The sequence below is a fragment of the Phocoena sinus genome, chromosome 19 (genome assembly GCF_008692025.1).
Source record: "Phocoena sinus isolate mPhoSin1 chromosome 19, mPhoSin1.pri, whole genome shotgun sequence".
Taxonomy (NCBI): Eukaryota; Metazoa; Chordata; class Mammalia; order Artiodactyla; family Phocoenidae; genus Phocoena; species Phocoena sinus.
In genome coordinates, this window is record NC_045781.1 from 15,575,134 (window position 1) to 15,601,077 (window position 25,944).

The window sequence follows — 25,944 nt, forward strand, 5'->3', positions numbered from 1 at the left end:
GGCGCAGGGCCCCCTGGGAAATGTAGTTCGAGCGCCTCGCTCCTTCCTGGCGAGCTAGGGCCGCGAGAGCTGGGACTATGGGGTCCTGACCCGACCCAGAAAGCGATCTCCGGGGCCACCGGGAGATGTGGTTCTTGACCCAGACTCCTCCCATTGTTCTTGTCGAGGCCAGCGGCCCGTGTGAACTACCACTCCCAGAGTGCGGTGGGCCTCGGACCCTGGGAACACCAGAGACACTGGAAAATGAAGTTCGGTTCTGCAGGAGGCGTGGGCTGGGTAAGGGGCGGCGGCAAAAGGTTAGTCTCAGTTCGGAGCTAAACCCGGCAGCCGTTTCGTACAGCCTGGAGGGAAGATGCTGGAGAGGCTGCGGCCTTTCGGCTCTTGTGCTCTAGGAAAGGAGGAGGGTGGCCGAAAGCAGGGCGGAGCACGCGTTCCTCTCGAGCCCCCGGCTGGAGGCCCAGACTCAGACTCCGCGCGCAGTTGCTTGCTGTGGAAGGGACGGGTGACTTGGGTTCTGACAGCCTCCCCACACAGGGCTAAGTCGGCCTGGACGCCGAGTCCTCGCGGCCCTCTGCCTCTGGGGGAGGAGAGGGAGCCCCGGGAGACGGAGGAGGTGGCCGCCGCGATGAACCACCAGGGGCCGCTACAGGACTAGGGGCAAGGCTGTCCCCCGCCCGCAGGCTAAAGTCCGGACTCGGCTTTCTGGTCCCAAGAGGAGGGCACAGGAAACTCTTTATTTTGGTGATGAACCGCCAGTCCCCGCACAGTTAACCTTCACTCGTGCACACTTCATTGCCCTCACCCCACACGGGCTCGCTGGCCCAGGTTTCTGTGGCCCGCGGTCATCTGGGAGAGGGCTCTTGGCGCCCTTCCTGCGACGCTTCTTGGAGCAGAGTTTGCTAGGCGGCCGTAGCCGCGGTGCGAGGTCAGAAGCCTAGCAGGCCCGCCGGCCCATCTTTCATTCTGTACGCTTGGCTGAAGCCAAAGAAGCTACTGACACCCTGTCAGGTGGTTGAGGAAGGGGGCCTACAGGGAGAGGTCGAGGCCCGAGATGGCCTCGAGGAGGAGGAGGAGGAGTAGAGGAAGGTGGAGCGAATGGTCCATCCCGGCGGGAGCTGGCTGGGCGAGTGGCCGCGCATGTGCGTCTGCATGGAGGCCAGGCTGGGGCAGCCGGCCTGGCACAGAGGGCAGCGGTAGGGTGCGGCCCCATGCGTCCGCAGGTGCTTGGTCATGGCTGAGAAGTCCCGGGAGCGCTGGGGACAGAGGCTACAGGAGAAGGGCTTCTCTCCTAGGGCAGGTGGAGGGGAAGACCCATGAAGGAAAGAGGAAAGGAGCGAAGGCTGGCCTAGGGGTAGATTGGGGCAACTGGGCAAGGTCGTTGTGGGGTAGCCAGACACTCAGAGAGGGACTTAGGAGCGGGCCCACTGGAGTTTGGAAGGAGGTAGACAATTCACACAGGGCAGGGCGCCCATACCTGTGTGGACACGGTAGTGCGTCTCCATCTGATGTTTGAGTGAAAACCTCTTTCCACAGACAGAACAAGAATAGGGCCGAGACCGAGCAGGAGGGGGTGGGGGAGGGTGTTGGTGAGATGGGTGGCTTGCTGTGCTCACATGACCCACACAGGTTGCAAGTTCACCTGTGGCGACAAAAGGCAAAGGAGGGCAGGGCTGGGAATCCCAGAGCCGGATCACTGGAACACTCAGGCAAGACATCAGGGGCTACAGTGGGGCTGAAGCAAAAGTGCCCTCACCCTACTCACCTGTGTGCCTCTGATCAGACTCTTCCATCTCCCCAGGGCTGAGCTGTGTGGGGCCCTGGGGGAGGGAACCTGAAGGGAGCAGAGTGAAGTAGGGGCTCTGCTCAGGCTGGACTCCTGGAGCCCCAGCCTCAGCCCCAGCTGAGAGAACATGTTACGGGGTGCATGCAGGGCAATGAGGGGCTTACCTGGGGTGGGGCTGCAGGAGGCCAACTGGTTCTGGCTCCAGAGGCCTTTGTGGAGGTTCAGGGACAGTGGGATCCTGGGAGTGCGATGGGGAAGAGTTACAGCTTTGGCTACACCTGGGATCCTGGCCAATTCCTTTCTGGAGAGGGAGGTGTCATGAGTCCTCAGGGGCTGGGCTTTGGGTTTCCCTGTGGTGGGAGCTTCTTGTCCTTTCCCCAGCTCAGGAAATGTATAGTAGAGATAAGAGATGTGGTGCACTTCCATCCTTCACTGCTGCCTCTCCTAAGCCACCCCCTCCCAGCCGGAGGTCTTCCATAGGCCCTTCAACTCACCTCTGGTCCCGAGGCCAGACCTCCTGCTGGGCTGCAGTCATGGGGGTGCTATGGGAGAAGGGAGTGCCATATCTGGGCGGCAACAGCACGATGCTCCACAGGGCAGGCTGGCCCTCCCCCAACCAAGGGGCCTCAGCCCACCAGGGCCTAGGGGTGATGCCGGTTTGGAGGGAACCTGGTGGGGGAAGGGGGCCAGGGAACTCCCGCAGACTTTCCTCAGAGCCCCCTGGACTGTCCCTCACCCACATGATCACTTCTTGCTTCCCATCTACTCCTCCGCGGCCAACAGGGGATTGGTTGAGTTTCTCCTCTGGTCTCATCTGCTCCCCTTGCTCCTCCAGAGTTGCCTCTGCCATCTCAGGGCTCTCTCTTGGTGGCCTGTGCCTGTGCAACGTCTCCTGTTCTTTCCCACCAGCTCTAACAAACTTCTGTGGTCTCTGCTTCTCTCCAAAGCCCCCCACTCCTCTCATAGAATCCCTTGTGGGTTTCTCTGGCTCCTCCTGTTGTTCCTTCAGCCCTGGACCCAGCTCTTCTCTGGCCGTATCTCTTCGAGCCCTCATGCATGCCTCTTCCAGGGACTGCACCCCTAACTCTCTGGCTGCCTCCTCAAGGGGCCCCAGTTCCCCAGGTTGCAGCTCTAGGCTCTCCCCATAAACAAAGTGCAGAAGTTGGGCAAAGGTGGAAGGGCTGATGCCTTTCACCAGAGCCCAGCGACCCCTGCGACCCAGTTGCTGGCTCACACCTGCCAGCACCAGGCTGTGGGCAGGGAACTCCTGGCTCCCCACTGTGATCAGGGTATCACATAGTGCTGGCCGGAGCCTGGCTGCTAGCCGTACCAGCCGATCAGAGCCATAGGGACTAGGCAGTCTTGTTGGGGACGTGGGCATTGTGCCTTGCCTGGGTACCAATCTCAGAGGTTCTGAGAGAAGGGCCACAGTGTGGGGTCCATGGTGAAAAGGGGAGGCAGGAACAGCATATTCTCAAGCCTGTGGAGGTGAGGGGAGAAAGAGTGAGTTGCTGGTTCTGAATCAGAGCTCTCTGTCCTGAATGGAACAGATAAACTGACCCGAGAGAGGACCTGAGCTTATCCAGAATCATAGCAGGGGCCAGGGGTAGAGGTGGGGTGGTGGGAGAATGGAAATTAGACCAAATTCAGGACTTAAAGAGCAAGGGCCAGACAGTTAAGAACTATCTCAAGTAGTGGATTTAAGACTAGTATAGATGGGTCCTGCCAGTTGGCAATGTCTGACTTAAAGGATAGCAAACACTGATACTTCTGCTTCTCCAAGCTCCTCTGCAGGGAAAGACCTCTGAGTAGGTCATGCTCTCCTCATTCCAGACAAGAAGATCACCACAAAACCCAGTCAGCCCTGGAAGTTAGGGATGGAGCAAGACACAGCTTCATGGGTGAGGTTAGAAAGCTGGTGTGTCCTCCCCCTGCAAGCCCATCGTGTGGAGCTGAGGGTCCCGAGAGGAAGAAAGGGCAGCAAGACAGGGGTCGTCACTGCAGGAGGGCAGGCTCTAAGGCATCAGTCAATCATCTACCTGAGGACGAAACTTCTAGAACCCATCCTCAGAGAAGGAACTGGAAGAGACCAAAGACTCCCATGCAGTGAGATAAGAGAGCAGGTCAGAAGCCACAGGAGAGAAGGCTCCTCATCCGAAGATGGAGAGACTTTGGAGAAGGCTTTGACCCTTGAGGAAGCCAGAGAAAGGGAAATGGGAACTATAGAGGGAGAGGCTATTTCCTCTCAAGATTAGGATAAGGGGACGGTTCAATTTTGTTTTTCACAAGCCAAAAGTGAAGAATAGAAGGACGGAACCGAACAAGGCAGAAATTTATCACACATCAAAACCACCACATTGGCTTTTAAGAAAACTGGGAACCCAGATATAAAGAGACGCACCTAAGTGTTGCAGTGCCCAGCAGGCATATTCCTAGGTGTGGGCTCACCATGAGTATGGACCCCATAGGAGGGAGGGTTACTAGCTGGACACTTCACGGAGAGGGCTACAGGCTGGCAGGAAGTGGACAGAAAGAGGGGTGTAGTGGGAGGAAAGTCTCAGCTGGGGAGAAGCAGCCACTCACCGGTTGTAGCTTCCTCCTGGACACCGCATGCTCTGAACTGCTGTTGGGGCTCCTGGGCACCCCCACCCTGGAGCTAGCCCCGCCCCTGACCTCACAGTCATCCATTGGGTGTCCCAAGTATCAGTCTGCCACAGTCCTCCAAGGGGTGTGGTTTTATACCCTGGCTGTGCTTCACTCCTCCAGGAGAGACCACTCCTCCCCTCCAGAGCCCTGGCATTCTGCCTCCTAACCTCCTGTCTCCTTATTTCATTTGTGAACCCCTAGAGTCAAAGAAGTGTATCTAAAGCAATAAGAACTTTGGGATAATCAGACCTGCGTTTGAGTCTCATCTCTGCCATTTACTAGTTGAGTCACCTTGGGCAAGTCACCTCTCTGAGCCTCAGTTAACTCATCCATGAAATAGGGATAACCTCTGCTTACCTCATTTGGAGGTGGGGTGAAGATGAAATGACATGATGTATGTGAAAGTGGTTTCTCGGTACATAGCATCATTCAAATAGTATTAGTTCTGTTTCTTGGCGGTGTCAGTAGATCTCTAGCAGCTGGAAGCTCTTCCTGCTACCTCAAAAGTAAAAAGGACTGAAACATCTGCATTCTAAGGAGAGAGTGAAGGAGGCCAAAAGCATGCCTCCTCCTCCCTCTTTCTGCCTTGGTACTAGGAAGCCTCAACTGCTCTGTGGGAATGACCCCTGTCATCTGGGACATCACTGGGGACTTGGGTGTGTGAGTGACTCAGATCCTCCCATCAGGCTCTGATGGGGGCAACCCCAGGAAGGGCCTGTGGTGGTCTTCGAAGAGAAAAACTCCTTTTCTTGGGTTGATGACAAATGACATTTCTCTGAAATCAGGACTCCGAGGTTTCTTTGACTTCCTGCCCAGGGGGTGAAGGTCCTCAGAGATTTCCCCTCTTTTCACACTTTAGCACTCCTTAACCTGGGGAAAAGATGAGCTCTGAGAGACTCAAATTTCTTTCTCTGTTTCTTACTATTTCATTATTCCTCGTCCTGTGGCAGAATTTTCATTCACAGAACAACTGCTGCTAAATCGCTTACGATATGTGCCTAGTAAATAACTGGAAGGTTAACGAGTCAGGCACTGGTAGGCTGCTCTGGTGCCAAGACACGGTCTGGTTCCCCCTGGGCTTCTCTCTTAGATTCTGGTCCCCTCCTAGACTCAAATATTATGTCTCTAAAACTCCTGTTTCACCTTTTGGCTCCAGGACCCCCAAATGTTCAGACCATCCTTCTACTCTCTCTCCAGACCTATAATGGGTGGGGCTAGTGGAGGGGCAATAATAGTGTGGGGAGAGGGGAAGATGAGTCAGAGTGAAAGGGAAAATGCAAATGGGCAAGCTGTATTCATTTGCTACTCTGGTCGTTAAATATTTTCCATTTCTGAGCTTTCTAACTCCTCACACCACCACACCCAGGGACTCATTAGATACCCATATAAAAGACGCTTGATTTGGACACAGAAATGCACCAATCCCTGACATGTAGGTATACAGAGGGAAACATCCTTCCTCCAATACAGAAATACACACTCCCTGAGGATATGGGATAAGTGGGGAAAGCCATGAAGGAGAAACCCCAAGTGTAGGTATAGGGGTCTGGAAGATTACATCAGCACCCAGTGGAGTAGAGTCTCCTCACCTCCCAGGCCTACATCATGTGCCCATGACTCGGCTCCCCTCCTGGTGGTTGCCCACTGATGTTCAAAAGAGTTGGAGGCTGTGCTCAAAGGGCAGCATCGTCTTACGCAGTTGACAGGGAGTGCCAGCGGGCTCTCAGGGAACCTAGAAGTGCAGGCAAGGGGCAAGGGGACTCTCCATTCAGTGAACAAAAGCCCCCAAGATTGGGAAACCCCGTCTTTCCTCCCACTTGGTGTCTACCCCCATCTAAGGATATCCCTTTAGAGACTGCCTCCTTAGAGGTATCTCTAGGGCCCTCTACCCCTCAGCCCTTCTTCCTTCCTACATTCTTGACATTCTTGACTGCACAGTCCAAACCACCTTGCACTGAGCAGTGATAGCAGAAGCAGAAGCAAATACCTCTTTGACTTGGAAGGGGAGGGACACTGCTGACACACTCTCTCTCTCTCTCTCTCTCTCTCTCTCTCTCTGGCTGCACTGCATGCAAAACTTCCCTGACCAGGGATCGAACCCGTGCCCCCTGCATTGGAAGCCCTGAGTCCTAACCACTGGACCACCAGGGAAGTCTTCTGTTTCCCTTCTTGAAAGGACTCTCCTCCCCAGCCTCAGAAACCTTGCCCACCTTCCACTTCCCAGGCTGACTCAGTAGGGATCTCCTGCAGTTGTCTCTCTGGGGCGGAGCCAGGAAACCACAGGTCATGAGGACACAAGCCTGCATCCTGGGAGAGGGTGCCGTAGGTGGGAGAGGTTAGGTAGGATATAATTGGAAGAAAAGAATGTGGGAAAAGGAGGTATGATTTTTGCCTCTCAATCCTTTCTAATATTCATATTACTAAATAAAGTTTGAAATCTGATATCTTTTATTCTTACTGATAGACTTGACCTTCAGGTACAACCCAGCTTGCTGTAAAAATGTCAACACAGCAAAACAAGTGTAGAGTCTCTTCAAATATTATAATTAAAACTAAACCATCAGAATATGCCAATTAGAGGGATGATTATTTGTCTTATGAAAATATTCTCCCTTGGTCTCACGTATTGAGGTATTGAGTACCTCCAAAAGCCAGGTTAAACAAGATTCAATTCAGAAAAGTTCTATGAACTTTCCACTCTTCCCAGGAACACATCACTTTCGGCAAATTAAGGTGGTTAAACTCCCTGCCTCATTTTATATAGATTAAAACCAATTATCCAAACCTTACATAAATCTTCACATGTTCACTCTTTTTAGTTAAGTACATCCAACACATACCAGAGGAGAGACACTACAGGATGAATGAGTTTCTTTCTTCCCTTAAATCTATGTTCTACATAGCCCAAGATCTGGATATAGTAATAGGCAGGTGAGCTGAATCTAGATCATAGAGACCCTATCATAGCACACCTTTTGTGGATTAAGTGGCAAAACAACCAGATGAGAAGTAAAAACAACTTAGGTTCTACTGCATCCTCACAGTGGACTGCCTTTTTCTTCAGCACTAACATGGGGTTAACTCTTCTGAGACCCTCAACTTCCTCATAGGGACTATTTTCAAGACCAGTATTGAATATCCATATTGCCTCAAATCCAGACAGAGGGCCCCACTCTGACCTCTAGTTGTGTCCCTCCCCATGGGCTGAGGAGTCCAAGGGTATCTAGGAAGTACCCCCCTGGAACCTGTGCACCCCAATTCTAGACCATGCTCTGGGAACTCGGAACCCTGGACCTCCTGGCCCAAATAGCCCACTTCCTGGGTTTACATTGGCCTCAGACCCAGGTCTATACTCTTCTGAGTGGGCTATGTGATTGATGTAATTGTGTGGCCCTGGTTGGGTGGGAGGGGCACGTAGACGGAACTTGGACATGCAGGCTAGTACGTGAGACACCTTGAAGTATGTGCCAACACCAGATGTGGGGATAAGAGGGGAAATCTCCATTTCTAGTCTTGCCTAAGCCCCATAAATAATATGGGAGCCTGCTTTATTTTAGTGGTTCTTAACCTCTCAGGGGGTCACTATGCTTTTTAAAATTGTGAGTCGTGGAATCAACTCTTTACATCAGAAAACTGTAGATTCTCATACCATTTTGCATATGAATGACAAGAGAGTCACAGACTGCTCTGAAACTCACCCTTGGACAGGCTTCACTCCTCATCCTTGTGGCTGCTTTTACCGCCTGCCCCCGCCAACACACATACAGTTTTTTGGATTATTTCCAGGAGCTCACAGACCCTGTAATCCACTCATAGACTCCCCCCATGCACCTCCACCCTTGGTTTAAGAACTCTGGGTGTACATGAAAGTACCCTGAAAGCTTTAGTACCAGGTAGAGCTTGAACAGCGGAGTGAAATTAGATATCAACATCCTGCCTCATAAGTATAAAAAGATCTTCAGTAAAGACAACCTGGGTGATTTCCTAAAGAGCAGGATATCTCACACACCTCCTGTGCTCCAGTACAACGTCCATCTTCTCCAAGCAGCTGCCCCATGCTTAGAGCCTGATGTCTTCTGGGAATGACCAGAAACAGTTTGCGGAAGAATGGGAACAGGGACTAAAAGGCCCAAGACACGACTCAATCCTGGTTCTATCTAGAGCCACCACAAAACAATAATACTTCATGGAGGGCAAAAAACCTGCTGGGATTCAGAGACACCCTCCCCACCCCGGAACCTCCAGAAGACCATGGCCCTAAGCTCCTGGCCACGTTGTCCAACCTGGCCCCAGTCCTGGAAAATCTTACATGAGCACCCCAACCCAGAAGCCAGATCCCCCAAAAGTCTTGCAGCCACATGTTCCCATCACAGCCAGGATGCAGTGACTCTTGACGACTTCCCATTGGGCTTTCGACTTCATCAACACTCACTCTCAGCCCAGGCTGGATCCAAAGACTCCAGAAAACCTCTCAAGTTCTCACTAGTTTCATTTCTTGGTCAAAGACTCCCAAGAACCTCTGGAGAGTCACAGACCTCTCCAGTCACCAGATCCAGTCTCAGTCCAGAGACCCCGGACAACCTCTCATAGGTCAGAGGCCATACCTCATGGCCAATGACCCCACACAGAGCTCCAAGTGCCTCCACCTGCCCCACAACACACTTCCAAATCAGGCTGTCTCAGGGACCGGGGACATGCCGGCCTGGTCTCTGCCCAGCCGGGCCCAACGGTGCCCAGGAGGCCCCACTTCCAGCCTCTCCAAGGCAGAGGGAGTCCCCAAAGCCTAACGCCCTCACCCCCACTTCCCGATCCTCATCCTCAGGGCGACCACTCAAGCCCCCATACCTCAGCTTTGCCTGGGCCAGGCCCAAGCCTGAAGAAAAGAAAGAAAATCCATGGCACTCACCGACTCAGACCCTGTTCCTCTCCTCACTCCGCCCCACATACACTCCGGGCGGCACAAGCCCGAGTAGCCGTTAGAAAGTGGAGCGGCGCGAGGCTCGGAGCTCGAGGCCGGGGCCGCGTGCACAGCTCGCTGGTCGCCCTGGATCCCGAAGCAGACGCTGATTGGCCGCAGTGCTGGCCACACCCTCTTTCCTGGCTCCCGCCGGCTGAGGGAATCACAACAGCCTGGGAGGCACCTAGGACAGCTCCACTCCTCACCACCCCCGCCCCTCCCCCTCCCGGCCCCCGGGTCCCCAACTCTGCCTCACGACCTCCGCTGATTGGCTGCGGAGCCGAGCTCGCGCCCACCTGGCTGGCGCTGTGGAGGGACAGGGCCTTAAATCTGATTGGTCCGCGGACTTAGGCTTCAGGGCTCTAAGGCTGAGAGCTCATCCACCAGCCGGTCCTCAATGCTTTCTGGCTGCGCAGATTGCTCTGTCCCACCCTCTTTATGAAGAGTCTGGGGCCTGAACCTCCTTCACCTGCATAGCTTTGGAGGCTCCCTCTGAAAGTGCTCAGGGATACCACTGCTTTCTTGCTTCTATCTTTCCATCCTGTGTAGTCCTCGTTGCAAACCCTTTCACCTTTCTCTCAACCCCTTACAATCTGTGGAGAAGTGACTGGGATTGGATAGGAGGCCATCAGGCTTTGGGTGCCAGTGGGCAGCTCCCCTTTCCCGCCTCTTGCCTTGCACCACCATTAATTGGCTGCAGAACGCACCCTGCCTCATCCGGAAGTATGCGGGGACAGGGAAGACACAAGAGAGGGCAGTGCCTTGACCCCCCTCATTGGCCTAGATACTCGCGCTGCAAATACACGATGACGCCTCAGCTGTCTGTTGAGTCAGGATTAACTGCGTACTTCATGTACCAGCCCCCACCACACCGTAAAGAGAATGACCCGTTACGCTGCCCCACCATTAACTGGCCCGGGGTTAGAACCCGGCCAACAGGCTTTCTGACTAGGCAGGGCTTTGGTGCTGACACACCGTACCAATCTGTGGCTGGCCGACTGCCTCCCTCCTTCCCCCGGCCCCGCTGCCATTGCACCGTCGATCAGCTGGCCCCACGCCTAAGTGACTTAGCCTGGACACATCCAATCAGGCGCGAGGGCGCTTTAAGGAGGCGGGCATTGCTCCACCGCTTCCACTTCTGATTGGTCCCGAGGCTTGCTTCTTCGCCTTTGATTGATCAGGGGACCTGGAGGAGGGAGCCCAGCCCAGTGGTTTCGGGCGGCGGTTAGAATTCTGCCCCTTTGCTTCTGTTCAGCTTCGGGGTTCTGGCGACTGTTGTCTGGCGTCTCCTTCCCCACGGCTAGTGGGGAAATGGGGATGGAGAGTGGGGTGGGGGGAGGAGCTGGAAGGGGCCCCGCTGAGGAGGGCGTGACTCGACTAGAGGAGCTTAGGACAGTGGGAACCGAGACCACCTAAGGCGGGCGCCTGGCACGCGGGAGATAACCCTTCAAAAAGCAGGGGAAAGAGGGGCGCTGTAGTAGTAACAACAGCCCTTTCCATGTACTACGCTTTGTGCATCATCTCACTGAATCCTTCTAAATAGCTCTGTGAGGGAGTCTATTACTAGCCGGGTTAAACGCTGAGGGTCAGAGGTGAAGTCACTTGCCTCAGGTTCCACAGTGAGTATGGGCATTGCTGGGACTCCGACATTGTTCTGGTGAGAGTCCAACATCCGAGCTACACTACAATTAAGTAGGATTGATCTTATATAGATGTGGAATGGGGTCTGATGTGGTCACATGACCTTGGTTTACTTCATCATATAAATGAGGTTTTTTTGCTTGTTTGTTTTTCTTCTTTTAGACTTGAATCCCATCCTGAAGGCTCAGCACTCAGCATATATTTTCAACTCCTCAAATTCTGGGGCAAATGCATTTGCATTCTAGAAAAGGATATTTTAAAAATCAGCTTCATAATATCTTTGCCACTTTTTGGCCACTGACGCCGAACCAGGCCAGTTTTAAGTGTTTTACATGCATCCTCTGACTGAATCCTCATAAGCTGTATCACATGTTTACTGTTATTTTTCTCACTTCACAGATGAGTATATTGAGGCTGACAGAAGAACCTGATTTCCCTAAGATCTCACCAGGAGTAATTGTCAGAGCTGGAATTTGAATTAGGCCTGTTGCAGTTTGACTCCAGAGCCTAAGCTCCTAACCACTGATATACAACGCCTGTCATCCTAACAGCTACAGTGTCCAGAGCGTGGGCACACGTGGTCCTGGGGAATCCTCGTAGCCACTCTAGGAAGAGGAATGATGACAACACTCATTAGAACAGACAACAGAGGCTCATGGAGGTGAAGACACTCAGCTCACATAGCTGGTCCATGGCTGAGCAAGGAGTAGAATGAATCATACCTAATATGCTGAATCCACACCCCACATTCTTAATCACTCCTCACACTGCTCCCTTCCCTTTTGACAAACGAAGAAACTGAGGCGCTGAGGAGAAATCCAAGCTGGAATTCAGACCCAGGTCTATGAGACCCAAGAGGTCACTCCCTGAACCACATTACCTCCAGGAAGTATGTGTCTGGTAGATCCTGTGTTGTTGGGTCAGGTGAGAAGTCCTCATACCCAGCCAGCCTTGTCTGCAAGCAATGAGGTCATCTGGTCCCAACTTTGGCCCTAAAGGTGGTTGGGAGAGTATTTCACAGCCTCAGAGCCTTTGGGGGCTTCTCATTGAGAAGCCTTAATCATAATTGCTACAATTAATTGTACACTTTTTGTAAGCCAGGCTAGGTGGAAAACATTCTGCATGTATCATCTCACTGAATCCTTATAATAATTCTAGGATATAGGGGTTGTTATTGTCCCTAATTTACAGGTGAGGAAACTGAGACCCAGGGCGGGATGTAACATTTCTATGTTTACAGAGCTAGTGAATGGTGGAGCCTGGATTGGAACTTTGAGACCCCTCAATTCCAGCTACTACCCAGTGTGTACAAGCATGAGAAGATGGAGTGAGGGACCCTGGGTTCTGGCAGGATGGAGTCAGAATGGTTGTTGGTTTCATTCTGGAGGCTGGACTGTAAGATTTGAAGAGTAAGCTGTCTGAGAGGAGTAGAGAAATAACTATGGGTTATGGAACAACTACCCCATGCCAGGCCCTATGTTAACTACACTTTAATATATGTTGAGAAGCCTTGTGGTTAAGAAGCTGGACACTGGATCCAGTCTGCCTGGATTCATGTCCTGGCCTTGCTACTTGCTAGTTGTGAGACCTTTGGCCGGTTACTTAACCTCTCTTGGCCTCAATTTCCTCATCTGTAATGTGGGGATAATGATAATAAATACCTCTCAGGACTGTCAAGAGGATTTTATTTTATTTTTTATTATTATTTTTTTTTTGCGGTACACGGGCCTCCCACTGCTGTGGCCTCTCCCTTTGTGGAGCACAGGCTCCGGATGTGCAGGCTCAGCGGCCATGGCTCATGGGCCCAGCTGCTCCGCGGCATGTGGGATCTTCCCAGACCGGGGCACGAACCCATGTCCCCTGCATCGGCAGGCGGACTCCCAACCACTGCGCCACCAGGGAAGCCCCTGTTAAGAGGATTTTAAATGAACTAATAGAACAGTGGCATCTCTTTTCTTCTCCAGTGTTCTGAAACTGAGTTGTTTCCTTGCAATCAACATCACTTGCCTTGACTCTGCTGTAGATACTGAAAATTAAGGCTGGATATTTGCACTGGGAAAGTCTGGGGGCAGTGTGTTCCCAGAAGAGGTAGCAAGAGCAAAGGCCTTGAGACAGGAGTGAACTTAGTGTGTCTGAGGTACAGCAAGAAGTCCGGCTGGAACCAGGCAGATGACTAAGACTCAGGAGCTCAGCCCAACTGCACGTGTGCTCATAACAGGCATCAAAACGACCCTGTACTTTTCAGAGCATAATGGACTTTACCCAAGCTTTGATTTCTGGAGAAACCCAAAGCCATGATTACTTTTTAAAAAAATAATTAATTAATTTCTATTTGGCTACATTGGGTCTTCGTTGCTGTGCGCGGGCTTTCTCTAGTTGTGGCGAGCGGGGGCTACTCTTTGTTGCGGTGCTCGGGCTTCTCATTGCGGTGGCTTCTCTTGTTGTGGAGCATGGGCTCTAGGCATGCGAGCTTCAGTAGTTGTGGCACAAGGGCTCATAGTTGTGGCTCGTGGGCTCTAGAATGCAGGCTCAGTAGTTGTGGCTCACAGGCTTAGTTGCTCCGCCGCATGTGGGATCTTCCCAGGCCAGGGCTCGAACACCGTGTCCCCCGCACTGGCAGGCGGATTCTTAACCACTGCACCACCAGGGAAGTCCGCCATGATTACTTTTGAGGCTCAGTGTCCAAGCACAGGGATTTAGAGATGTTGCTTAGAACTCAGGTCGTCTTGAACCAGGGCTCATGTGTAGGGGTCAGAAGACTTGCATTCACTCAAATATTTATTAAACTCCAAGAGCATGTACCATCTGTGCCAAGCCCAGGGAAGACTTAGCCCCTGCAAAATCTTTAAATTAAAAGATTTAACCTTATAGAAAGGAAATAGACCTTAAAACATATCCTTCCAAAACCAAGTGGAAAGTGTAGCAACTAAAGCCCAGAAGGGGCACTTAAGCCAGGGCTGGGGGAGGGAGAAGGGTGAGAGAAGACTTTTCAGAGAAGGTGGTGACCCCTAAGTGTATATTTTTGGAGGACCTACTATGTGCTAGGCATGGTGCTTAGTCCAAAACATATAATGGCAAACAAGAAGAGACCAAAGGGCTTCCCTGGTGGCGCAGTGGTTGAGAGTCCGCCTGCCGATGCAGGGGACGCGGGTTCGTGCCCCGGTCCGGGAAGATCCCACATGCCGCGGAGCGGCTGGGCCCGTGAGCCATGGCCGCTGAGCCTGCGCGTCCGGAGCCTGTGCTCCGCAACGGGAGAGACCACGGCAGTGAGACGCCCGCGTACCGCAAAAAAAAAAAAAAAAAAAAGAAGAGACCAAATATATTAATCTGCTAGGGCTGCTGTAACAAAATACCAAAGGCTGGGTGGCTTAAACAATACAAACTTATTTCTCACAGCTCTGGAGGCTGGAAGTTCAAAATCAAGGTGCCAGCTGGGTTCGTTTCTCCTGAGACCTCTTCCCCTGGCTTGCAGGTAGCTGCCTTCTCACTGTGTCCTCATATGGCCTTTCTTCTGTTGCATGCACACTACTGGTGTCTCTTCCTTTTCTGATAAGGTACCGTAAACTGAATGTCTGTGCCGCCCCCCCCACACCCCCAACTACACCAGATCCGGAGGTTGAAACCTCATCCTCAATGTGAGGATATTTGGAGATAGGGCCTTAGGGAGGTAATTAGGTCTTAAGGGTGGAGCACTTATGAATGGGATTAATGCCCTTATAAAAGGCTTCAGAGAGAGCTCCCTCGCCCCATGTGAGTTTACAGTGAGAAGACAGCCATCTATAGACCAGAAAGCGGGCCCTCACCAGATACCAAACCTGCCAGTGCCTTGATCTCGGACTTCCCATCTTCCAGAACTGTGAGCAATACATTTCTGTTGTTTATAATCTACCCAGCCTTTGGTTTCTGTTACAGCAGCCCAAACAGACTAAGACAGAAGGACATCAGTCCTTAAACAATACAAACTTATTTATCAGTCCTATTGGATTAGCTTCATGCTCTTAGGACCTCATTTAACTTAATTCCCTCCTTAAAGGCCCTGTTTTCAAATACAGTTACATTGAGGGTAAGTCTTCAACACATGAATCTGGGGAATTTGGACTTATTGACAATTCAGTCTATGACACTAAATATCTACCACTGAGGGATTAAACAGCCTGGTAGAGGAGATGCATATTATTAACAACATGTGGAGAGAGCAGAGCAGAATGGTTAAGATGTCAGCTCTGGAATCACACTGACGGGTTGGGTCCTGCCTCTGTCATTTACCAACTATGTGACCTTCAGCAAGTTTCTTCCACTTTTTGTGCCTTGAGAGAATCAAATGAGCAGATACCCTTGAAGTCCTTAGGACAGCCCCTGGCACTGAGTACGTGCTCATTAAATGTTGGCTATTGTTATTAATTACAAGTAAAATTAAAATTGTGCTAAATGCTCCGAAGGAAAACCACAAGATAGATTAAGAAAGTAAAACTCTCATCTGGCCAGTGTTTTCAAGAAAGACTTCCTGGAGGAAGTGATGCTTGTACTTGGGTCTGAAAAATGAGTACTCACTAACCAGACTAGGGAGCGAGGAGAGGCTTCCAGGCAGTAGGAAAGTAGGTTCCAGAGCTCTGGGGTGAGAGGAAACATGGCCCAGAATCCAATGTCTCAGAGCAGAGCAAGGAGGTACAGGGGAAGCAGGGGAGAGGGAGACCTGGTGTAGTTGGCAAGGCCTGGCCTTGCCAGGAGTGCTGGCATTCTCCTAAGAACCATGCAGAATCACAGAAGGAAGTGTCTATTTTTTTTTTCTAACAGAGACTGGTTTGATGGACCTCTATGTACAATACTTATCACCCAGATGCAAGAGCTATCAACATTCTGCCTTTCTTATTTCATCAGTACTCCCTCAGTCTTTTTCTTTTAAATATTTTTCTCCTTGAACACATTCTACTTGACAATGAAAGCAATTGGGACAAAAATCTCCTGAGAGGGGGAAATATACAAACACACTTTATTAGGGAGGAAAGGTACACACATAGTTGGTTTTATCTAGTGATAATGCATGCTTTTTAAATGACACATTTTGTGAAATGCTTTAAAAAATTTTTTAGCACCAATCAGTAGCATGAACAGTACAGGAATACCTCGTTTTATTCTGCTTTGCTTTATTGCGCTTCACAGATACTGCCTTTTTTACAAATCAAAGGTTTGTGGCAGCCCTACGTTGAGCAAGTCTATCAGTGCCATCTTTCCAACAGCATTTGTTCACCGCATATTTCTGTGGCATATTTTGGTAATTCTTGCAATATTTCAAACTTTTTCATTGTTATATTTTATGGTGATTTGTGATCAGTGATATTTGATGTTACTATTGTAATTGTTTTGGGGCGCCAAAAACGGCGCCCGTATAAGACGGCAAACTTAATCAATAAATGTTGTGGGATTACTGGTGTAATTTCTCCACTAATCAGCCATTCCCCCCTTCTCTCTCCCTTTCCTAGGGCCTCCCTGTTTCTTGAAACACAACAGTATTGAAATTAGGCCAATTAATAACCCTACAATGGCCTCTACATGTTCAAGTGAAAAAAATCACATGGGAAATCCCTGGTGGTCCAGTGGTTAGGATTCTACACTCTCACTGCCGAGGGCCCGGGTTCAATCCCTGGCGGGGGAACTAAGATCCCACAGGCCATGCTGCGTGGCCAGAAAAAAGAAAGAATTACATGTCTGTCATTTTAAATCAAAAGCTGGAAATCATTAAGCTTAGTGAGAAAGGCTAGGCCTCTTGTGCCAAATAGCCATGCTGTCACTGCAAAGGAAAAGTTCTTGAAGGCCACCTAGGACTTTCATAGCTAGAGAGAAGAAGTCAATGTCCGGCTTCAAAGCTTCAGAGGACAGGCTGACTCTCTTGTTAGGAGCAAATGCAGCTGGTGACTTTAAGTTGAAGTCAGTGCTCATTCCCCATTCTGAAAATACGAGGTCCCTGAACAGTTTTGTTAAGTCTACTTAGCCTGTGCTCTATAAATGGATGCTGTAAACAGATGTGCTGGATGACAGCACATCTGTTTACATGGTTTACTGAATATTTTAAGCCCACTGTTGAGACCTACTCTTTCAGAAAAAAACATTCTCTTCAAAATATTACTGCTCTTTGACAATGCACCTGGTCATCCAAGAGCTCTGATGGAGACGTACAGTGAGATTAACACAACATCCATCCTGCAGCCCATGGACCAGGTAACATCTCGATCTTCCAGTCTTCTTATTTAAGAAATACATTTTGTAAGGCTATGCTTCCATAGATAGTAATTCTTGTGATAGCTCTGGGCAAAGTAAATTGAAAACCCTCTGGAAAGGACTTGCTGTTCTAGATGCCATTAAGAACATTGTGATTCATGGGACGAGGTCAAAATATCAACATTAACAGGAGTTTGGAAGAAGTTGATTCCAACCCTTATGGATGACTGTGAGGGTTTCAAGACTTCACTGGAGGAAGTAACTGCAGATGTGGTGGAAATAGCAAGAGATCTGGAATTAGAAGTGCAGCCTGAAAACGTGACTGGACCGCAGCAATGTCATGATAACCTTTTCACGGATGAGGAGTTGCTTCTCATGGGTGAGCAAATAAAGTGTTTCTTGAGATGGAATCTGCTCCTGGTGAAGATGCTCTGAAGACAGTTGAAATGGGAAAGATTTAGAATATGACATAAACTTAGTTGATAAAGCAGCAGCAAGGTTTGAGAGGATTGGCTCCAATTTTGAAAGAAGTTTTACTGTAGGTAAAATGCCATTAAACAGCATTGCCTGCTACCGAGAAATTCCTCGTGAGAGGAAGAGTCAACTGATGCAGCAAATTTCATTGTCTTATTTTAATAAATTGCCGCAGTCACTCCACCCTTCAGCAACTACCACTTTGATCAGTCAGCAGCCATCAACATCAAGGCAACACCCTCCCATCAGCAAAAAGATTGCAACTCGCGGAAGGCTCAAGTGATGGTTAGCGTTTTTTTAGCAATAATGTATTTTTAAATTAAGGTATATACATTGTATTTTTATACATAATGCTATTGTATGCTTAATAGAGGACAGTATAGTGTAAATATAACTTTTATATACACTGGGAAACCAAAAAATTCTGGTGACGTGCTTTATTGCAATATTCACTTTATTGTGGTGGTCTGGAACTGAACCTGCAATATCTCTGAGACGTGCCTGCATTTTAAGAGAATGTTTTTAGAAGATTAAAATTGACTGGGGTTTTATCACATACTCGGCTTGAGGATTAGTATGGTAAACATTCGAAATACAAGTATCTACGATCAAAATAGGGCTTTTACCCATGAAATATCTTGATCGTTAAGTAAAAAGCATATGATGTGGCTCACGGTGTCTGTTAACCTCATTCCTTCCTGATCAGAAAATTTGCCTTTGCTGAATAAAAGATTTGGTACTTTGGCATGGAAATGTACAATAAACTCATCTATTTTGATTTGATTGATAATCTCTTTCTTGAGGAAGGTCAGGAAAACTAATAAGGAACAGCACTTGTGCTCATGACTGCAAATCTCCAAAAAATGTCAGTGATTGCACCTGTTATTTCTAGACCAATCCTCTGTAAGTCCTGGGGGTATCTCAGTTGCCATCAGGCAGGGATGTGATCAATAGATGTAATGCTTGCACTAGCAAGTTGATCTTTCATATATTAACTTTGTATCCTGCAACTTTGCTATAATTGCTTATTAGTTCCAGGAGGTTTTTTGTCAATTCTTTTAGATTTTTTACATAGACAATTATGTCATCTGCAAACAAAGACAGTTTTATTTCTTCCTTCTCAATCTGTGTACATTTTATTTCTTTTTCTTGTCTTATTCCATTAGCTAGGACTTCCAGTATGATGTTGAAAAGGAGTGGTGAGATGAGACATCCTTGGCAATTTGATCTTAGGTACAGCAAGAGGAACTTGACTACTAGGGACCTTCTTCTTTTGTGTTTTTTAAATTTTATTTATTTATGGCTACGTTGGGTCTTCATTGCTGTGTGTGGGCTTCTCTCTAGTTGCGGGGGCTACTCTTCACTGTGGTGTGCTGGCTTCTCATTGCGGTGGCTTATCTTGTTGCTGAGTGCAGGCTCTAGATGCACGGGCTTCAGTAGTGGTGGCATGTGGGCTCTGTAATTGTGGCTCGTGGGCTCTAGAGCACAGGCTCAGTAGTTGTGGCGCACTGGCTTAGTTGTTCCATGGCATGTGGGATTTTCCTGGACCAGGGATCGAACCCATGTCCCCTGCATTGGCAGGCGGATTCTCAACCACTGTGCCACCGGGAAGTCCCTAGGGACCTTCTTTTAATTATGTGTCCAACAGTACCTAAGTGGAACTCCAGAAAGACCACTTTCTTGGCTTTTTACTTTTTACTTTTTTTTTTTTTTGGCCACACTGCATGGCTTGTGGGATCTTAGTCCCCCAACCAGGGATTGAACCCAGGCCCTTGGCAGTGAGAGTGTGGAGTCCTAACCACTGGACCGCCAGGGAATTCACAGCTTTTTACCTTTTATATTTTATTTATTTCCATTCCAGTGCCCATGGCATCTGAGGCGGCCATCTGAGAGCTATCTAAGGGAAACTTGATGTCTTTAATAGATCTCCTGCTTGGGTTTTGAAACATGAATTAAGTCAAAACATTGTCTCAAACTTCTGTGATATCTGAAATTTGGAAAAAGCACTTATTCACAGGACAACTCTTTGATTGCTGGAGGAACGGCTCAAGGTCCAGGCTACTGTTGGCATTAACTATTTCCTATCTAGCTTCCTCCTGGGAACTGTAAGCTGTCTGAGGAGATCACAACTGTGGGATACTCTCAAATAAAGGCATTTGATACTTCTGCTGGGTCCTGCTGGTACCTTTTCATCATCCTGGTTAGATTGTTAAAATAGCCTCCATAATTCTCCTCCCTTCTGCACACCTCCCATACTCAGTCTGGCCTTAACCACTGACTTGCTTCACCCAATGCGACAATGGCACATGTGGCAAAAGCAGAACATTGAAAACTGCTTACGCACCTTGGGACTTGTCTTTTCTTGCTGCTGTTGGGAACCCTGCAAGCACCACCATGTGAATGTGCTTGGGCTGGCCTTCTTTAGACACATGGCCCAGTCAGAGCCCTCACCCCAGCTACCTACACCGACTTCCAGCCAGCCACACATGTGAGGGAGGCTACCCTAGACCAACAAGCCCCCAGCCACCCCATAGCTGACTGCAGCTGCATGGGTACGCCCGGGTGAGAAAAACTGAAGAGCTGTCTGGCTGACTGAGCTCATCCCAAATGGTCCCACAGAATCAGCAGCTAAAAATTAATCATTATTTTAAGTCACTGTGTTTTGGCGTGTTAACAAAATTAACCAGTATACCCTGGGCTAGAGCGGTTTCTAGGCAACAAATATACTTGCTTTGGCTCTGGGTATACATCTTGAAAGCTGAAAAATCCCTTCAGTTTCTAGACCTGTCCCCTCGATTTTCTGAATACATTTTTATGAGATGAATTTTAGTGCCAGGGATCAAATGCCAGGATCTTTAGATCATTTTTTCCAGCAGCCCTAGAAGTGGTTCTTCAAAAAGACCATTTTCTCTGTTTTTCATCTTTCTATTTCCATTTGAAGACCATCTGAAAAGACAGTGAGAAATCAGGATTCTATTTCCTGTTTTCAATAGGTTTCTTACTTGGGCTAAGGGGTGCGTCCCTAGCTGGGTTAATGAAGGTGGCTTAGGAAAGCGTGGAGAAGAACCCCAGCCACCTGCTGGTCACAGCTCCGTTGGAACAACAAGGAAGAACCGGAATCTGGAGAGAACCCCTAACTTCTGCCGTGTCCCTCCAGCGCCCTCTACTCGCAAGACCTAACCTTGTGCTAAATGATACATGGAATTTAGAGGCATAGCCATGATACGTTTTTCGAAACCAAGAAATTCACACTAGTACAGGACTATTAACTAAACTCCAGACATTATTTGGATTGCACTAGTTTTTCCACTAATGTCTTGTCTTTTCAGGATCCAATATAGGATATCACATTGCATTTAGCATACATTCAGTTTTTTCTTTGTTTAATTTTTAAATTTTATTTATTTTTTATACAGCAGGTTCTTATTAGTTATCTATTACATATTATAATTACATAATATCTATACATATTAGTGTATATATGTCAATTAGTTATCTATTACATATTATAATTACATAATTATAATTACATAATATCTGTACATATTAGTGTATATATGTCAATCTCAATCTCCCGATTCATCCCACCATCCCCCCAGCCACTTTCCCCCTTGGTGTCCATACGTTTGTTCTCTACATCTGTGTCTCTATTTCTGTCCTGCAAACCGGTTCAGCTGTACCATTTTTCTAGGTTCCACGTATATGTGTTAATATATGATATTTGTTTTTCTCTTTCTGACTCACTTCACTCTGGCATACATTCAGTTTTGCACGTTGCATTTTTCTCAGTGAACAGTCTACCTTGGAGATGATTTCATATCAGCAAATATAAATGTAGCTCCCTTGAAACTTAGCTGCAGTATGGTGTGAGAAAATGAATTGTATAACTAGTTCTCTTCTGATGCGATTCAGGCTGTTTCTCAGTTATTGCTTTTCTGTTACCCTTGTACATGGGTCTTTGCACACTCTCGGGAGTGTATATGCAGGATAGATTCCCAGAGGTGGAATCGGGTGGGTCAAAGGGGTGTAGGTTTTACATTTCAGTGAAGAAGTCAACTTGCTCTCATGGAAGGAATGTAAGCAACAGTGTATGTAGCCAGAGGTGTGTGCCTGCTTGATTGCTATAATATACATTAGTTTATTCTTTCCATTCTATGATCTCCAGTGGTGAAAGAGAGGTTGGTTCAATGGGACAGGAGGGTGGACTTCCTTGGTGGCCCAGCAGTTAGGACTATGCGCTTCCACTGCAGGGGGCGCAGGTTAGATCCCTGCTCGAGGAACTAAGATCCCGTCAGCTGTGCGGCACGGCCAAAAATTAAAAAACTAAAATGGGGGACAGGAGGGAGAGATAGGCTTGGGAAAGTAGCAAGGAGACAGGCCACGGGGCCCCTCAGTGCCAGGCTGAGCAGCTGGACTTTGTGCTGAGGGCACTGGGGGGCCACGGAGGGTTAGAGGCCGGATCCAGCTCTGGACAGACGTGGTCCTTTAGAGGTGCAGTAGGAACAGCCATCGAATGGCTGCCTCACTCTTGGGTGGTCCTGGGAGCCTCACTCACCTGGCGCTCAACTCTTTGCTCCTCTCTCACCCACAGGAGTGGGCCTCTGGGTGAAAAGGCCAGGGCAGACAAACCCGTCCTGCCAGCCGAGGCCTGCCTTGGCCAGGCTGCACTGCTGCCATTCCAGCTGAGCAAATATGTGGCCAGATGAAGCCAGAGAAGGGAGTGGCAGATGTGGGACAGAGGCGGAGGCCCCGTACCTGCTGCCCAGAGGCCAGCTTGACTCCAAGTCCCCAGCATCTGACAAGGCCTGACCTGTTTTAACGGCTCAGGTAAAGTCTGAAAATGTTTAGCAAGGTAATTCTTTTCTTAGTACACATCTCATGTCCTACAGTGAAGTTTTTATTAATATTTATTTTTTTCTTCTTTAAAAAGATTATCAATCATTACCCGTTCATCCATCCGTCTCTCTATTATTCATCTATTTTATTTATACAGTTACTACCAGAAGTGAAAAATCAAGAGCAGCTTGTTTGTAGTTGTCTGCAGTGGGCGCTGGAGATGGGGTGGGGCAGGTGTCTGGTTTTCCCAGCTCTGGTCTCTCTGAAGTTGCTCAGTGGTGAGCTGCCTTTAAGTTTCCTTTGCCAGTCACTTATTTGGATCTTACTTGAAACAGAAAGGCCTACAGAGGGACACCCACTTCTTCTGCTTCAGGAACTGTCTATCGGAAATTGGATCACATCCCATTCCACCGGGCAAATTTGAGCTCCATTGTTACGTTGCAATAGCCAACGTGAGATTGATGGCTAGAGAGGAGTATCTGTCTTCAGGAGGCTGTGGTTGTATGATCAGAACTAGCTCTGAGTAGGAGTGTTAAGAAAAATCGACTGAGTAAATCTGAAGATCTAATTGGTTTCATTCAACAAGTCATGAATTAGGCAGCATCCCGTCTAGTAAGTAGAAAGGAGCTCTCTTAATATTTATTTTTATTGGAGGACAAAAGCAAGAGTCATCATAGAATATTTGGAAAATACCAAAATGCCCAAGGAATGAAATAAAAATCCCCCTCAAGTGTCTCTTCTTCCTTGATAACCAAGGCTAACCTTTGGGAGACTGTGTTTTACAACTTTAACACAAACACACACATACTTGAATTTTTAACAGAAAAGCAATCATACTTGGCATGCCTTTTTGTAATCTTCTTTTTTCACTTAACAGTGAAAAAAGGTATTCTCCCACGACATTAAATATTCTTTTGCAGTGTGACGTTTAAGGAAAAATTCGATTTTAGCCATATCAATCTCCACTAACTCCACAAACGTTCTTGAAGGACCCTCAGGCAAAAAGCGTTATATTAACGCTAACATATGCCGAGCCCATGGGTTGAACATCTCTCAGCGAAAGCACCAAGCATTTTCAGGTATGATTTGACTTTCGAAAGCACAGATATCTGAGTCACTTCGATGAGCTGGCTACGGTACATCGAGGCGGTGGAGCCCCAAACCTTTGAAACTGGGGCTCACCAGATACAGTAGCAGCCTTACCTGGCAGTTTATTTCTGCATTTGGTTCTGATGGCACAGAATCTAGAAAATTCCTGATTCATAGTAAAGAGGTCTATGGGTTCCGGAGCTCTTAGAATGTATTGGACCCTAAGCTATGCGGTAGGGACTGCTAGAACCCCATTTTATAGAGGGGCACATGGAGGCTCAGAGTGTGGTGGAGGTGTGGTGAGAACCCAGTACTGCCTCTCTGCCTTTCTCAGAGAATCTAAGTCACGGGCTGGGTCACTGTGAACTTGCTCCTGAGGGCACACCTGAATTTAAAAGTAGATTGGGATGAAGTCCCCCCTTTCCTTGACATGTTTACAACGTGGTCAAATATGTGCTCAGGCATGGGGGAGAAGTTTCATTCCAGGGCCTGCAGAAAAGCCTGTTAGGCCAGTTAACCTGGAGGGACTCTTGTGTGTTAAAATATGGTATGTGTAACAACCACACGGCATTAAAAAAAATTCTGGCTTGAAAAGCAAAGCTGTACATTGTTTAGTATCTTAGAAACCCCTTTACTAGTTTTTGTTTTTGAAAAGTAATAGGTTATCTTTACGAACATCTTTTTCAAACATTATAAAGATATATATGGTGAGAAAATTCCTCCTCTGGGCCCTCTATCCCATACCATATATATACGTATATAGAATTTTTATAAAAATGAAATCCCTTATGCTTATTCTGCTCCTTGCCTTCTCTACTTACAACAGAGCATGATGACTGATGACACAGCTATACTCTGGAATACGCTGCAACAGTCAAAAAAAATAAAAAGAGGTGAATTCACATATACTGACATGGAAAGATGCCCAAAATATACAGTTAAGTGAAGGAAACAAGTTGCAAAGCAATATTTGAAGTGTGTGTGTACGTGCGTGCTCATATAAGTATATATAGATATGTCGATATAAACTTTTGAAAAGCCAAAAAGGACATTTATCATGTACTAATAGCAGTTATCTACAGATGTGGGGGGGAGTTTACTGGGGAGCGGAACATGGGACACTTCCATTTGTAAATTTTTATAATCTTTTAAGTGGAAGAGTTATCGATGACTTTTAAAAGTATTTTCCCTAATTCTTCTAAAAAATATTTTAAAAACCTTGACCCATTTATTTTAAAAGACAAGACCTACCCTTCATATGTAACTACAGGGATAAAAGTACCGTATGTGGTTTGCAAGTGTTTCTACTTGCATTTCTTGGAGATTTTTTTCACGTTAAAACATTACTTTTTACTACTGTGTGTGGTATTCTAGAGAATAGACATAGCATAGCTAATTTAACCAGTCCCCTACTGATGTTCATTGAGGTTACTGTAATGAACTTTCTAATTCTTTATACCATTATGACATCTTTTTATATCAGTTCACATAGATCTATCTTCTTTTTAACAGCCACAGAGAATTCCAGTCCAAGGATATAACACCGGTTGTACATCCCACCCCCTGCTGATGGAGGTTAGGTTGTTTCCAATTTTTCACCCTAATAGATTCACCCAATACAGATTTTTTTAAAAGTATATTTCCAAAAGCTGACATCTGAATTCAGCATTTGCAGACCATCTGCAGACCAGGAGAGTAAACGAGGACCCTGAGAAACCTCATTTGATGGGGAAGGAAGACAAACTCTCCTCACAGGGCCTAATTGCTGTAAAGTGGCCAGAGCGTGAGCCGGCTTCAGAGAGGACAAAAGAGCAGTGATGAGATCCTTAAAACTGTTTGCTCTCATGCACCCCTTAGAGAAACTTCTGGAAGCTTTAGTCCCTAGTAGGAGGATGTCTGTCACCTGTACTGGCCCAGCATCCCTGCACTCTGATTTTCCTTTGGTAAACAACCCCCTTTCCTAACACCACCCCTGGATGCATCCTTAGCAGGAATGTTAATCCATAGAGCCTGACCTTCCCCAACCAAAGAGTGGGTCTAGAACCTAAACCAAGTCAGTGAGATTTAATCCCTGACCTTGGCAAAAGCTATTGGGAGAGAGGCCCTTTCTCGCCGCTCTGTTGCCTAGCTATAAAGATGTAAGTCTGGTGTCGCCAGAGAAATCCTGCCTGAGAATGAGGCAGGTTTCCTGGAGACCTAGACTGAACCCCTGGATCCAGACATGCCTGAAGCTAGCCTTACTGAGTCAGTTACGCGAGCCAATACTTTCTATTCTGTGTTTCAGTCAGTGCCAGTTGGGTTT

The 25,944-nt window shown here is 48.0% G+C and overlaps 1 protein-coding gene across 2 annotated transcripts; it reads right to left on the reverse strand.

The window, feature by feature from the left end:
• Positions 1-703: 703 nt before the first annotated feature.
• On the reverse strand, positions 704-9,574 carry ZBTB32 (zinc finger and BTB domain containing 32). Of its 2 annotated transcripts, XM_032614583.1 has the most exons (9): positions 9,336-9,574; positions 8,439-8,502; positions 6,019-6,736; positions 4,367-4,928; positions 2,278-3,263; positions 1,948-2,021; positions 1,763-1,831; positions 1,475-1,639; positions 704-1,288 (listed from the first exon to the last, which is right to left on the reverse strand). In XM_032614583.1, the coding sequence occupies exons 5-9, from the start codon at positions 3,162-3,164 to the stop codon at positions 1,005-1,007; spliced, it is 1,479 nt and encodes a 492-aa protein (XP_032470474.1). In that variant the 5' UTR covers positions 3,165-3,263; positions 4,367-4,928; positions 6,019-6,736; positions 8,439-8,502; positions 9,336-9,574; the 3' UTR covers positions 704-1,004. The 2 variants fall into 2 exon arrangements, with proteins under 2 accessions (XP_032470474.1, XP_032470473.1); XM_032614582.1 differs by lacking the exons at positions 6,019-6,736; positions 8,439-8,502; positions 9,336-9,574 and having other exon boundaries at positions 716-1,288; positions 1,948-2,084; positions 4,367-5,630.
• Positions 9,575-25,944: the final 16,370 nt, after the last annotated feature.